Source organism: Amia ocellicauda, chromosome 2, assembly GCF_036373705.1.
Source record: "Amia ocellicauda isolate fAmiCal2 chromosome 2, fAmiCal2.hap1, whole genome shotgun sequence".
NCBI classification, from domain to species: Eukaryota; Metazoa; Chordata; class Actinopteri; order Amiiformes; family Amiidae; genus Amia; species Amia ocellicauda.
Genome location: NC_089851.1, coordinates 30,213,060 through 30,229,103, shown reverse-complemented (window position 1 = coordinate 30,229,103; position 16,044 = coordinate 30,213,060). Strand labels below are relative to the sequence as shown.

Here is a 16,044-nt window from a genome sequence, read left to right as displayed (position 1 = left end):
CATTAAGTCAGATTTAAACATTGTATGCATTGTGCTACTGCTTTCAATGTAAAATGTTCTCCTTAAATTCAACAGCTTTGATTTAGTTATAATACACAACATGAAAGACTGCACATCTCAAGATAAAGGAGCTCATTTGAGTCGTTTATATTAATTCAAACACATAATCTAGAACTGAACTTTACCCACTAGAAAAACCTTACAAGATAAACCACTATCAGCAACAGAAAGATAACCAGGAGACTGAAGTGTTTTCTTTTCTAAAAGCCTTAATCTATTGATATTAAATGTGATCTTTAAATGTTTCATGCTGGTAAATTTGATTTAAAATGCTAGAATCCTTGCTTGCTGGGTGATGTTAGTGCATGATCCAAAACCAATTGATGCCATTCTGATTTTTAATTAATTATAAATCAGCAAATATATGATATATGCATTACACGACTGCATTCAATCAGGTACAACAGTTTAAAAGTTCAGCTCCAGTGTGGTAACCATTTATGGCACTATTAAATCAGTATTTCTAAAGCTTTTTTGCTCTGGTGAAATTGTAACTTCTAAAAGCAGTTTGAACAAGTTCATGCAATCTACCAAGAGTACAACATAAAAATAGCACATACCCATCACACATTTTAGCTAGGCTTTAATTAGAGAAACTGGAGCAACTGGCACTCAACATGGTCCTGTTTGTGGATTATACATTATTTTATATGTATATCTGAAATGGAAATGCTTTCTCTTAAAATGTTTGAAATATGTTAAGTGCATCTTATATACATACTAGCATGTATTTAAGAATACCACATCATTTTTTGCACCCACTGATTTTTCATATTTCTTACTCTTGCAGTTATAAGCAGACTATTTTCCATTCAGTTCCTTTCTAGAAGCAGGGCAGTTGAAACAAAACCACCTTAAATGAGTTTGTTTGAGGAAAAAAAAAGACAGCAGTGAAATCAGGGCAAGAGTTGTTCTAATTCTACCATCCTTGAACTCACTCTTGTGGATGAATGAAGAGCTGATCATTTGTATTTATTTATTTTACAAATCATGCACAGCCTTTAAGCACTCACACACAACCACGCAAATAAGGGACTCGCACACTAGGGGTTTATGTAAAGTTTTTTTTGTTTTGTTTGTTTTTTAATAAATTAATGTCATTCAAAATACAGTGCCAAAGGAACATGATGCAGCCGAACATGCTAGTAAGGTTTGTCATGAAGCACCTGTGCTCATGGTAAGGTTGGAGGGAGCCCCCTTTTCCCCCTCCACTACTGCTAGTGGTTCCTGGGACAAATTCCAGAGCAACACCGGGGAGCTGCTCCTCTCCTCTCTGACAGCAGCACGATTCCTCAACAGTTCACTCACAAGAAAAAAAACAAAACAAATGCAGTAATTATAAAAAAAAAAAAAAAAAAAAAACCTGATAAGGATATCTATACACAGTCACACAACAGTAATGTCTGATATTAAATTAAAGAAAAAAACTAATACAAAATAAACCTGGTTATTTCCACACTAAAACTGTTTGAACAAATATACGTGTGTGTGTGTGTGTGTGTGTGTGTGTGTGTGTGTGTGTGTGTGCGCGCGCGCGTGTATATATGTATAGACGTATACATACATACACCCACTTCAGCAGCAGGAAAATAATACGCATGAGCCCAAATTATTGTAATATATAGAGAATGGAGGCATGTAATGAAAAAGACCCCCACCAAAATAAAAAATAAACAGAGGCCGGCAAATCCTATTGCAAATCCAGCAACATTTCTGAGTCGGAACTTTGTAAACTACCGGCTGCATGGAAGACCTATGTCCAGATCGACAGGCGAGAAGGTTAGTGTACTCGGGGTGACGTGCATCTTAAAGCCGAGGGGGGCCTGCTTCAGACTGAGCCAGCAGCGCCACAGGCCCCCCAATCCTATATCCTGTTGCCGTGAGAAATAGATCTGCCCTTTATCAGTGGTGGGACAAGAGAGAGGTTTTGGTACGGTTGCCATCATCGTCGAAGGAGTTCTCCATAAGTGCATCAGAATCAGTTAATTAGATCACATTGCAGAAAAACTATAACAGACCTGTATTAATACTCAGAAGTAGCATGATATATACATATATACATATATATGTATACATAGACATATATATACACATATACATATAAAGGGAACTATATTTTTATATCTGAGGCAATTTGGTACTGTATGCAAAGGGGAGAGGCATGAGATGGTATGACGTTAGCGTGTCCGTGTGGGTGGAAGCAGAGGGAAGGGACATTGCCTGTGCATGGACTTTTCAGATACTGTGGAACATCGATTTCAATTGAACACCCTGGTTCAGACCCCCACCCTCCCTTCCTCCCTAATATAGCAGTTTTGAGGTGCATACGTAGGCTAAAAGCTATACATGGGGGAGGGACACCATTTCCCCGTCCATCTCAAAGTCTTCTGCTCCATCTGGTGAGAACAGGTACGTGGGGGGTTTCCAGGGGGACTCCTCCAGGCAGGAGGGGTAGAGTTTGCCGACGGCGCAGCGGAAGTCCTTCCCCAGGTCCCAGAGCACGCGCTCCGAAATGGGCTGCCGCAGATACCAGCGGTCCAGCTCCAGGTCGTACTGGTAGATGGCGTACTTGGCCCTCTCGTTCATGTGCGTCTCCCGCATGAAGATGCACAGGGAGTTCAGGGTGACCACGGCTCTCACGCAGGGGTCGGAGTAGCGCTTGGCAGGGATGTTGGCGGCCGTGCGCCACTCGTTCTTGTTGATGTCGTAGATCTCCACCGTGACCGAGGAGCCGTCTATGGTGCTGGTGGGCAGCCGGATGCCCGAGTTGCTGACCACATGCAGGCCGCCGATGTAGAAGATGAGGTTCCCGAAGGCAGCGGCTGAGGCGAAGCAGCGGCTGGTCTTGCGCAGGGCCATCTCCACCCAGGTGTCAGCCCGGGGGAAGTAGCAGTACATCAGGTCGTGGGTCATGACGTAGATGCAGTTGCGGGCGACCACCGAGGTGCTCCAGTTCCAGGCGAAGGGCAGGGGGCTCACCATGGTCCACTCGTCCTTCTCGCAGTCGTAGCGCTCCACCGTCCGCTTATTCAGCTCCCCGCCCACGCTGTCGCCGCCAATTGCATAGATGTAGCCCTCGCAGTAGACCACCGAGGGTTTGATGCGGGCGCAGAGCATGGGTGTCTTGGGGACCCAGGTGTTCTGCTGAGCGTCGAACCAGAAAAAGCTGTCCACTGACCGGAAGACCGCTTGCAGTTTGGTGGTCTTGCTGTGGTTGGCGATGGAGTTCTTCAGGGGGATCTGCCCCCCGGCGATGAAGAGGTCATTGTCTGGGGTCACGAGGGTACCCACTTTCTGGAGGTCACCAGGTGGGTTGCACAGCTTGTACACTTTCTCCGCCTGGGGGCTGTAGCAGACCGCTGCGTGCGAAGGGCCCACGCCAGGGTTGTCACTGGGGGACTCCGCTGCTGCCTCCACGAAGATCAGCATCTCCTCCTTCGTCATGCCGAGACGGGGCTTGAAAAACTTGGGCATGGACTTGTAGAGGCCCTGGACGACCACAGATTGGTCGTTGGGCGGCAGGCCTTGGAACCAAGCCCGCTGGGCGACCTCCGAGAGGGCGTCGATACGGATCTGGCTGAGCAGCGAGGACAGATACTGCGAGCGCGCCTCCATGTTGTACTCCAGCCACAGCATGGCCGCCTCCCGCACCGTCTCCTCCTTCTCCACGTTCAGGTTGTCGCTGCTCAGCACATCGATGAGCAGCTCGTGGGACAGCTGCAGGAAGGCCTCCTGCCGGTACACCACGGCGAACTTGTGCTCCACCATGCGCTTGGCACTCTGCTTGAGCTCATTACAGCTGAACAGGTCTCCGATGCTCAGCATGCGCACACAGTTCTCTGCGTTGATTTTCTTCACCAGATACTCCCGGCATCGCAGTAATACGTCTTCCACCTGGGGAGCGAAAGGTGAAAAAGATTTTGAAAGAACTGACCAAGTTTTTATTTCATTTATTTGTATATATTAATTGCATTGTGAGCAGAAAGCAGAAGGTGTTTGGACACCAAAGCCAACTGCAGTGCATCTACTACACCAACCTTCCCAGTACATTTTAATTTATGAACCAAGCTAAAATAATTAGGAGAGTTCAGCACAATTGATACTTACGTTACTATAATACAAGATATTGTGACCAAGCAGAGAGTTTAAATTAAGACAATGTGACTTTTTACCACTCCGTTAGATACAAAATAATTTCTCAGAAAGGCTTGCTGTGATTTGCAAAGACTTGCAAATCAAAGAAATGTTCACATTAAATATAACAATGACTTTCACCCTTTCAATGCTCTTTCAGTTGGATTCAGCTTAACGTTGAAAGAAGATATACCAAACACCAATTATTGAGAGCCACAGGTTTCATTTTTGTCAGTTACATGTTTCATTGATTCAGTACACTGGACTCCAATTAGCCACTGTTCTCCAGCTACACAGGAAGCAGCACTTTCCTCGAATGTTGCCTGGCTACAAAGCACCCTAGTGTGTATTCATTCTTCGTACTGTACATCCCTTGTTTTATTGCAACATTGTATAGATGTATTATAATGACTGCATGCAAAAGTATTTCTAAAACTTTCAAATGCCATTAGAATAATGCAGTTGTAGATAAAAGCTGACAGCACGTTAAAAGAGGAACATCATTCTGATCTAAAGAAAACCTATATTACACGAACAGACATTACAAAATCTTGTTTTCGAAAAGAGCAGACTATTGTAGTGCTTTCTGTGAATGCAATGACTGAACACAGCAATAATTACCACTTCATGCAATTACCAAGCTTACAAAACAAGAACACAATCTTGCTGGCAGTGAAATCATTTGCTCCAGGTTGGACAGATTGCTCTTTCCCCCTCAGCTCGCTCACACTCACCTGTAGGAAGCAGGCCGTCTCGTACAGGGGCTCAACAGTGCTGTCGTTTATTGCCAGGTTACCCGTGTATGCATAGGTAATGATTATCTGAAGGGTGGCAGGGTCCACATTCTGCAGGTGAATATGCGACTGTTTACTCTCACTGAGTCCACTCATGAACATCGCCCTGTGGAAAGAAAAGCCCGGGATGGTTAACGTCAGACTGCAGCAAAGGCACATATATTCACAAAACATGACACGCCATTCTGAATACGATGTGAATTTCTGCCGTGAGGAACCAGTCATCATAATGTTCAAATGAATTTGAAGGGATAAAAAGGGATTATGAAGAGAAAAGGATCTATAGAGGTCCATTTAACATCAAACAAAATATATAGTCATTATATAGGCTATATAAAATGAACATCTTTTCATCTGTTACAGGAGATAATTCTTCATAATCATTTGAAAGCCAAGCATTTCCAGAAAGCTCTATCCCCTTAACATGTTTATGTCTGCCAGACAAACTCAATACATGTAGAGAACAAAGTAGACTAAAAACTGACAGAAAAGATTACACATTATGACGACTGGGTGGAAAAATGTATCCTGTAGTGCTAGACTTTCAAAATGTGACCTAAATATCTAAACATTTTTGTTTTAAAACCAGACAGTCAGACTTTTAATTTTCTCAGTATCTATCTGTCAGGAAAACAGACGTTTATTGGAGAATGGAAAACAGCTACTTATATAAAACCTATTAAGCGTCAACTCACAACTTGCATAGGCCTACTTCACAATTGGATGCATACGAATGGTCTCTAAACTGCTTCTAGAGTCAGTTTTGGGGAAGCACTCTATTATGCTGTGTATCTGCAGTTATCTACTACAGACTTGCCTTCAAGTCCCTCCGGTTTGCGTAGCTACAAAACCATGCTAGCGATATTAACTAATCTCTTCTCAAATGGTTGCTGTCACCCAAGTATTTCTATTGCTGGCACACACCCATTTTCATTCACAATTTTCTCACATTGCACACTTCCTCAGAGTAAACAGGTTTCTATGGTCTGTGAACAAACAGCAGCAGTTTTGTGCCGTTGCGCCATGCCTTGCATTAGCCGGTTCATTGTAATGCAATATTTCCTGTCTTGTATTTTATGAAAAGGATCTCCTTACCCATAATTACTCGACTGAAACTCTTATGGAGAGGGGGGGAGGGGAGCCGAACGGAAGGAGGGTCTCTCAGGCTACTTAAGAGGAACTAGGCTGTCATTAGTGTTGCTTGTTGTTTTTATTAAGGAAGCTTCTGTCACAGGATACACAATTACAACTACCAAGCCCTTTCTTCTAATGAAACCTCTGCAGCGTTTTGCTGGCATGCCTGTTGTGATCAATGAACATTTTGCAGTAACCCAAAGAATGCAATAAGTATTCAATCACGTTGAAACCGTAACATTTCCCCTTTTTATATGCACTCACAATGTACAAGAACATGCATAGATGGAGATTTTTCAGCAGCATGAAAAGTGATCTGAAAAAACACCCAAGTCATCCTACCCATCTCTTATACTTGATTGCGCTTCAGTTAGACACAGACACACATACTCTGAACATAGTTACATGCAAGTTCCATTGCTTACCTGAAATAGGAGCTACATGTTGCCAGTACCATCTTATGACAAGGAAATTCAGTGTCCTCCACAATTAGCACTATATCAGTCAGTAATTTCTGTTCGTAGAAGAATTTCAGCTGCTCCAGCAGGGAGACAGCATAGTCTGTATTGACTGGCCTGCGCTCAGTGGGATCCGACATGATTGCATCCCATGAATCTCGCCTGGTGCGAGTCACGCAGGGAGAGGGGGTGGGGTTTGGGAGGGGAAGGGACAAAAACCCCGGAGAGAGAAAGTAGGAGCTCAGAAACCTTGCAGAAAAAGAAATAAAGTCTCTGGGTGTGGGTGATTGATGTGTGCAAGAAATGCCAACAAACACGTTGCTTTTCTGATTTTTCCTCTCCCTTCCCACGTTTGCGAAGCTGGAGGCCTGTTCAGCGACGACACACTGGCGGTCTGCTGATTCAGCAAACTCGTTTCAGATTTAGAGCCAGTTCCTAGGTCATTCCATGTTGATCGGGCATCTTAAGTCTTTCCTCCGGAGACTTTGGAAGGGAGTCTGCAGAGACTCGGTGTGGAGTCTGGGAATGATGCAGCACATTACTGGGGACTTGAGGTAGTCAGGTGGCCAGGTCCTCAGTGACACGGCTACATCAGTGCTAGCCAGCTCCAGTGCCTACAAGAGAAAACAATGCCAATTAAAACAGGGAACAGCCTTTAACAACACCGTCAATTTCAATTCACACAATTCCACGTATTTTATGCGCAATTGCACATCTGAACTGACCACCTCCAATTTTTGCTATGGCCTCTAAAGTGGATCTATAAATGCTCATTCTGCAAGGTGCAGGCTAGCTAAACCCAGACACCAGCAGCACAGTAATGAAAAGGAGTACCTAACCCATGTTTTTACGCTGCCATTTTAGCTACAAATTTGCACAGACACAGGCTAAAATATACCCACGAAATTAACTCAAACGAATCAATCTGCAGATAAACAATGTATGGGTCTAGTACACTTATGAGTGCAACCATTAATCGGAGAATATACAAGTTGTTCAGCATAAAACCACTAAAACAATGCAGACAACAGATTTTGATCACACTACAGCTCCCTGATATATGATTATGACACAGACACTCCACATTCAGTTGGAATAAAGATGTAATAAGAGACATTAGGGGTGTCGAATCACCATACAGATGAGATCCCTTCCACATGAGAAACAACGCTGTCAACAATCTGGTCTCTTCAGCAGACTCCACCAGCTCCACTCCCGCCGCCACTTGCACAAGGAGACTGAAGAGACAGCCAGACAGCTTCACGTGCAGAGGATGGGGAGGGAGGCCACTGCGCAGACAGTAGAAAACTGGCTGCCAAGAGCAGCCTTTGCTATATGTCCGCCTGTACTTATCACACACTTACACAGAAGAAATCAACCACCTTCAGATGCTTCAATTCTGTAACCACTAAAGCACAGACAGTGCAGTATGTCGTGTTTTAGTGCTCCTGTGCAGGCCGTGTCAGTTGTGCACACTTCATTTCTCTGAGGTGAGAAGACTATGTGGGGATGACCTTGAAAATCTCCCATCAAGAGCTTATAAAATTAGTGTTATATTAGGTCACTGGCAAACAGTGAAATTAATACTTGCTAAAATAATAAAAACAAATTGATATTTTTCCCAGCACTGTACTTAATTTACTTTGGAAATTAGTTTCAAATAATTGAATAAACCCTAGCTGTCTGTAAGGGGGCTTAACCTGCCTGGGAATCACTGCAATATAGTTCACGATTAACACAAATGTTTCAGGACAAATCAGCATGTTTACAGTGTACCCCTGGTGTAAAGCTGTAGGGTGGAACCCTCTTGCAATATAAAAATCAGCCATGAGCTATCTATCACACTGACTTTAATAAGTATTAAATAACAGAGGGGAAACGCACTCCATTTTGACAGTTTAATATCCAGCTGTGAATATCTGATCTCAAAATTAAAACAATGTCACCACACCACTTTAAAAACAATCTACAAAGAGCCTCTGAAGGAAGAGAGACAATTAGAACTCGAGTCCTTGAGACTGTCAATCCAGCAGCTTTCTTCAAATCAACAGCACCCTAAAAAGTTGTTTATTCTGTCCATTTAAGAAACAAATTGTATGTGACTTTAAAACCCATAGACGCAAGCACCTACCGGGAATGAATTTGCCAACTCATGTAACAGATCAATTCACTTAAGGGTATAGATATTTATAGGCCTATGCTTAATTCCCACCCGCCATGAAATTGATTGCTCCCATCAGATCAATCACAACCTTCAATGAAGAGCAAGAGTTACAAATAAAAGTGACTCATTAATGTATGTATTTGCTGTCTAGATGGGTAAAAAGCAAGAGTCTAAATGTTGCAATACAACCCAATTTAAAACCCAGATCTGACATTGGCACTATCCCCCCGATACCCAGCGGTGGAAGCAGCTGTCTGGGAACATCAGGGGGGCCACACCTCTCATCACCTCCTGGCTCGCTCTCAAAACACATCTGTTCAACCTGCACTTGTAGCCCCTGCCAGTCTGACTGCCCATATACGCACTCCCTCTTATATGCTCTGCACAGATGCTGAAAACTCTTGCTTTCGGACAATGCTGTCATTCTGCTCAATTATTCTTTTTTATATCAATGATGTTGGACTCCTGTAAACCTTGTAGGTCTTCTAGGATAAAAGTGTCTACTAATACATACTCCTATTCAATCCTGAAAAAGTACAGTGTTATCAGATTTCTGAATTTGTTGTGTTATTTAATTTGAATAATTTTCAGTAGCTATTTGTTTTACAACAAGGCACGAATAAGGAAGCAAGCAATCTGGGATGATACACGCTATTATTTCAGGCATCTCTAGCTTCTAGATCAGGGCTTCCTGGCTCACTGATTGACTGAGTGAATGAATAAACGAATGGTTGATTGATTGGTGAAAACAAACGTAGTCTGCATGGACCAGTAAATGTGCGTATTCCTCACCTGCATGTACGTTGCATGTGCTATAGTAGCGACTAACCCATGCATTGACTGGCCTGCTGCCATGCGTCTGCGGGCTTGACCTCGGCGCGAAACATTAGCATCATTATTCTGCACAATTATGTTACATCTAAACCGGACCGGAGACCTGCGCAATGTGCTGTGTGTGGATCTACGCCTTTATTTGCTTGCATTCATTTCTCAGGTACGTGCGAGTTGTTTCTGGTAAAACAAGAGACCAAACATCAATCAAAACCCTATTTCACTAGATACTAACGAGCATAAATAACAAATGGGATACACAATGTTGCCTATGTATGGGAAATAATAAAGTAACAGATCTGGCATCGTTGGTGGGCATTAGAAGGCGAGCTGTCCCTAGAAAACGACAATCGTGATGCATGTGCATCGACATCAGGAAATCACATGCGAGACAACAGCGCAGGATACACAACCCCAACGCCCCGCTGGACGAGTTGCTCGACTTCAGCTCATGTGTAACCGGCAAACGCGACATCAATACAAAATTGTGTAAGTTTCCCCCAGTCAAATCTCCCCTCCCCTCCCCTCCCATGCTCTGCGGGGCAGTAGAAAACAGGTTCCCCTCAACCCATCAGCCATCAAACCCCCCACGCCGGCCTGCCCCGTTACAGAAATCAAACGCTGTTGCGAGTCAACAGCGGTGTCCCTGTGAACACACGCCGCCCAGCGCGTCGCATCCCCCGCATCCTCACTGCTAGGCCACAGCGTAAGAAGTCTGCACTTTCCGCCCGCAAACAGCGCTGGACACACCGCCACCAGCCTGGGCGCTCAACGCCCCCTCACAGGACCCGAGCGGCGCCCCTCCACCCCGCCTCTGAAAGCGCTTCCCACCAAAAACAGAGGTCTGCGGCTCGGGCCTCCCGGCGGGCTGCCTACCTTGCTTCTGCTGTCGCCGGTGAAGGGGGTCTCAGTGAAGCCGTGTGTGCGCGGCTCTGCGTCGATAGCAATCACGGATCATCGATCAGCCCAGGCGGCAGCTGCGCCTCTTCCCTTCCGGGTCCCCGCCGCCGGGACGCGCACAGGATTTACACGCACAGATATCCGGGCCAGCTGGCTACTCATGTACCGCTCTCCGTTTGAATTCACCTCGGCATCTGGAGACCCGAGCTAAAGTCCACCTAACCCCCCGCTCTCCCGCACGGCGCGGCAGGGCGACTTGGCGCTTCGGGCTCTTTGTCTCCGGTGGGAGGAAAGCCGGCGCTTTGGGCCGCTCGGTGTCTGGTGCTTCGGCGCAGCGTCGCGCTTCCTGGGCCGTTAGTTTCTGTGCGAGGCTCCGGAAGCGCGATTGACACAAACACAGGCAAACAGCACGGAGCCTCTGCACACGGCGCAGGCGCGCTGCAGCACAACACAAAGGCCAAATGAGGATACCACGCATGCGCCCATCGGCCTGCATGGCTCCTTTTCTGTGTGTTTCAGAGGGAACGCTTGACCTCTGCTGGCGAAAGATGGTGTTGAGGATCGTTCAGTCTGTCCAATTCAAGAGAGTCTATTTCTTCTCTGATTAAAAAAACAAAAACAAATGCATGTTTTTGCTTTCTCCTCTACAAATAAAGATGCATACAGACACACTAGGAATAGGTTGTGCATTCAAGCTCCAAATTGCAACATGTTTCCCCTCTGTTGCAGGACTGGAAGGGAAGCAGTAGACAGAGCAAAGACTACTGTTTGTAAAAACATGATATTCTGCATATGAAAAATAGAATTGTATAATTATTCTAAGAAACCACAAATATCATTGTGAACAGGGAAAGTTTCAAGGAGAAAAACAGAGAACAGTTTGTATATGTATCACTACTTCATGCAACCAAGAATTGTACATACATACAATGAATAACATACTGTCCAGTACAGTACTAAAACTAAAACAAAAGCAGAGAAAAACGATGCACGGATCATTCATGCATATTGCAACACATTCATATACCATGAAACAAAGCTCGGACGGCAACATACAAGTTCACAGAGAATAGAGTTGAAAACCAACAATGCCATCTGATTTCAGTCTTGCACTCAATCATGTAGAACACCTCCGGGATTACCTGGGATTAAGAATCAGGATGGGATTAAGAGAAAGATTCCTTACAATAAACATATTGTGGACAGCTGTATTTTGGTTTATGTAGTACATTACTTTGGTAATTGTGGATATAAAAGCAATGCATGCACACACACACACACACACACACACACACACACACACACACACACACACACACATACAGCCTGCCTACATGCATACATACATACATAGTAAAATATTGTATTATGTAATACCAGTTATGCAAAATTGATCAATATTAAGGTATGCAATTACGAATTCATCAGAAAACTGGTTAAATAATCAGTTTACATATTTTGTTGTTTTGTGACGAATTATAAGCAATTGTGTATCTGTTTAAACGCGGAAGCAGGCAGCCAGCACCTGCCTGAAGGCTTAATTGCCTATTAATTGGCTGGCAGGTGCTGCCTATAAAGCCGGCCCATGGAGTGGCTGAGATAGAGGCATTTTAGTACTCTCCAGGTTGAGGTGCACTGTTCTGCGGTTTACACTGAAGTTAATTATCACCCTCACGTTTGAGGTTTGTGAGTATATGTTGTGTTTTCGTTTCCCTGTGCTCGATATTTGTTCAAAGTTCGTAATATTTAAATTTACGTTCGTGAGCAACCCTTTGTAATGGTTACACCGTTTTGTTCACAAATTTTAATTACTTTCCGAATATCTTAAATAACCTTTCTTAACGTTAAATTGGGAATGTGACTCGTCATGGTTGAAAGGTTTAGTTTTGCGACTGGTATAGTTGTGGGGACAGTCGGCTGTTGTATCTGAAAGGGTCGCTGTTTCAGGTTCCCGTTTCATGAAGTACAAGCTTGACTTTATTTTTGTGTTGAAACTTGTATGGAGGACTCGTAAGTTTCTGCGCAGCCGCAATGAACCAAAAAAAGTGCGCACCCTTGCTACAGTTCCAGTATTAAACTACAAGTCCGCCTCACTACTGTGATGTGTTTTTTTCCACACTGCTATTTGACGGTAACCTAATGTTTCTCTCTTTCCCCCCCCCCCCCCCCCCCACACACACACACAGTATATTGCGGTGTATTGTATCCTGTGCTGATAACGATCTGCCTTGGGCACACAAGTAAAATGGAAGGTATGTATTCGTTTTGTTCCCTCTCCACAAATCCCCATTATACCAAGGCTAGTATGTAACCCTTTTTCTCTCTGCAGAAATGAATAATCCTCCACATTCCATGGGAAGTGGGCAACCACACCAATATCCAGTTAATCACACAAGACCATTTTTCTATGTACAACCACCTTCTCAACCTTATTTCTTATACCAGTGGCACATGAACAACCCTTATGGTCAATATGGCTTTCATGGATCAGGTAGGGAGCTGTATATAGCTATGTATATTTTTATATATTCATTTATACCTTTTTTTTTTTTTTTGTTAATTCTTAAAGCTGTTTATTTCTCTGATCCACAGGTTTCCCATTTGGGCGCTCGTATATGCCTCCTTATCCATACATGCAATACCCAGGTTATGTGGTCCCACATGCACCAATGCAGCCAATGGACTACAGAAGGATGTATAACCCTCACTTTCCTTCTGCTGGGGCTTATGATGTAAGATTTCGCCATCACCAAACCCGTACAAGAAGAGAAACTGCTAGTTCGGAGGTTCAGACTGATCCTAGTGAAGCTGTGAACAAACTTATTGAAAGTCTGGGCAAAATGGGGCCTTCCGATTCCTCGATGTGTGAGAAGGAGTTGGATTCTGGAGTAGCTTCCCAAACCTCTGCAGCCTTTTTACCTGTAGATGAGCAGAAACCAGTACACACTAGTACACGTGATGAAACGGAACCACTGCCACAGAGGTGTACTCCTACAAACGCAACATCTGGAGAGCAACATGTGTCTTCACCTATGAAGCGGTTTACTGAATCTGCTGCTGTTTATGATGTCGACTCGAACCAAAGTAGGCTGGAAGATATGGTTCAGCAAGAAGGCTGGTCTGTTAGTTCCTGCGATGGGGTGCTACCTCTTGACAGCTCGTCTGTTCATGAAGATCATGTGGTAAAAAGATGCTCAAGTTATGAACAGAGTGTGGCAGCCTTCCCAGTGAAACACTGCCTTGTAAGTGTGCAGACGGACAGCTCTGGTGTGAACAAGGAAAACCAAATTGCCCATGGGGGCAATGGCAAACCTGAAAAAGTGACTGGGCATGGTCACCAGCAAACGCAGGGCTGTGAAGTTGCTTCAAAACAAGGCAGTGCCCCTGTTTGGCCATCAATGGAGCCATTGTCCTCATGCCTTACTACGTCCAACTGGCTTGTTCAGGAAGGAGCTGAACAAGGTGATGAAGTGGTATCAAAAATGCCCTCCCCACCTGAAAAATGTGAAGAAGAAAATGAAGTTCTGGAAAAGCAAGTGCTTGATTGTGTGGACTTGCAGTACAAAATCCTAAAATTGCCCTTTGACAGACTTGCAGCAACTGAAGAGCTGCACAAAATGAATCCTCAGTGGTACTTGGATTCTCTATCTTCTCTTATTCCCCCTGCGAGCTATCTGCCTACATTTGGCAATGCATATTATTATAGCTACTACCCACAGACTTCCCAGGAGAGGCAGAGTGTTCTTAGTCCCTCTTTGGATGAGCTCTCCTCCAGGGATGAAATGTTCTCGACCGACTTGGAAGATCTGGAATTGATGCCTAGCCATGTGTACACCGGGGGGAAGCTTGATCATACAACAAATGAGGTACAGGAACCTGTTGATGAGGGGGAGATCCAAAATGGTTCCCTACATGAAGAACTGTGCCAAGTTTGTCCAAAAAAGAAAACTTGTGCAACCTGTGGCTCAAAGTTATCTAAAGAGCATAAGAAAAGCAAAGCCTCAGTGGCTGGGAACTTGGAAGTGTATGAAGAGGCCATAGAAGATGAGACTGACATCCCCAAGAGAAGTCGTGAGCAAAAGAAAGCTACAAATGTGAAAAAGCCACCTCATCCAAAGAGGGTCCTGCAGCCCTGTGCTACTAGAATGTGCACGAAACCAAAATCCAAGAGAGGCTGTTGTGAAGAGGCTGAAGGCTCTGCTTGTCAGGTGGAACAAGAGCCGTGTTATCCTGAGGGGAATGAATTCTGTGAGGAGCACAAGTCCATGTCTAAAGTGGAAAAGCATAAAGGTCAAGAAACCAGGAATGTTCAAGTTAAACGTCAGACTGGTAAGTTCTACTGTAAGTGCTTGGGGGGGATGGCTGGGAGAGGAGGAGGCGGAAGTAAAACTAAATCTTGCAAAGTCCCTCATTATTTGGAGGGGGATGCCTTGTGAGGTAGGACATATTGCTAAGTGTTCATGGCTGTCATTTCTCCAGATAAGCAATGGAGAGAAGGCACAGTGACCTCTGATCAGGAGAGTTGGGAGAGTTATGGTGCCAAACCGAGATCTAAGCCATGGAAACCATATCCTCCATCACGAGGCAGAGATCAAGGTAAAAGCTGTGAATATTGCATTTGCTTTGCAATGAGCTCCACTGAAGTATTGCTATTCTCATTTTCTCTGCACTCTTCTCCCAAAGAGAGACCATCACGCAAAAGGGCTTCCTACAAGACCGTTGTGTATCCAAAGCCTAGACGAAATGATGAGGATGATCATGATGATGGAGAGCTTCCCAGAGTCCAAAGGGGCAGAGGTAAGCTGCTCTAAAATGAGTCCTTTCATTGTAATGTTCTAGTTGTGGAAATCTGTGTAAAGTAATGGAAAAACCAATCATGACATGAGCTTTTTCCCCATTGTGTATAAATAGGAAATAACTCTGCACCGTTTACTTTCTCCATCACTTATTGTCTTTCTCCCTCAAATACAGGGTCCAACAAGAGAAGAGGCACAAGATACTGAAACCTTTTTCGGCACTGCATACTTATAAAGCACTTCTCACGAAACCTAAAATGTACACAAAGCACATTATAATAAAATAAATGGACACCTGTTTTTGCATTAGGATTTAAACTTTGAAAGCAGCAGAGACCACCTTGCTGCCAGAGCTGCGTTTCACTGCTCCACCTCATTGGGGTATGTCTGGTCATTTCTTGCATTACCCAGTTCTCCCTGAGCATTACTTTTATTGCTGACTTGAGGAACCATTTTTAGCAAGGAAACCATTTAATCTGGAGGCTTGGCCTACATGTATACATTTTATTTTTTTCCTCTGGTTCCTGGGCCTCAATGGTTTCTTTCCGGTTGTCAGGCAGTGCGCTCCTTCTGTTGGGCAGTGGAAATGCAGCTCCATGTTTTGGAGAGCAAGGTAAAGAACAATGAGCCTGTCGGTTGTCAGACTGACCAGAGTTCTGTGTCTTGTTCATGGATTTTTATTATAGTGCAGAAATTTTAAACCTTGCAATGTTGACATGAAATCATGTGCTGCACAGTGTTATTGTGTCATTAAACCTCTGCATTGCACTTAA

General features: G+C 44.3%; 2 protein-coding genes across 3 annotated transcripts; one reads left to right on the top strand and one right to left on the bottom strand.

Annotated features, from left to right (window-relative positions):
• Window positions 1-1,110: 1,110 nt before the first annotated feature.
• kbtbd2 (kelch repeat and BTB (POZ) domain containing 2) lies at window positions 1,111-10,583 on the bottom strand. The gene is made up of 4 exons (XM_066722393.1): window positions 10,452-10,583; window positions 6,548-7,194; window positions 4,929-5,094; window positions 1,111-3,954 (listed from the first exon to the last, which is right to left on the bottom strand). The coding sequence occupies exons 2-4, from the start codon at window positions 6,718-6,720 to the stop codon at window positions 2,401-2,403; spliced, it is 1,893 nt and encodes a 630-aa protein (XP_066578490.1). The 5' UTR covers window positions 6,721-7,194; window positions 10,452-10,583; the 3' UTR covers window positions 1,111-2,400.
• Window positions 10,584-12,049: 1,466 nt separating this feature from the next.
• Window positions 12,050-16,044, top strand: buc (bucky ball). 2 transcript variants are annotated; one of them, XM_066722371.1, is made up of 7 exons: window positions 12,050-12,157; window positions 12,662-12,727; window positions 12,805-12,966; window positions 13,068-14,804; window positions 14,955-15,071; window positions 15,159-15,272; window positions 15,447-16,044. In XM_066722371.1, the coding sequence occupies exons 2-7, from the start codon at window positions 12,721-12,723 to the stop codon at window positions 15,476-15,478; spliced, it is 2,169 nt and encodes a 722-aa protein (XP_066578468.1). In that variant the 5' UTR covers window positions 12,050-12,157; window positions 12,662-12,720; the 3' UTR covers window positions 15,479-16,044. The 2 variants fall into 2 exon arrangements, with proteins under 2 accessions (XP_066578468.1, XP_066578476.1); XM_066722379.1 differs by having other exon boundaries at window positions 12,114-12,161.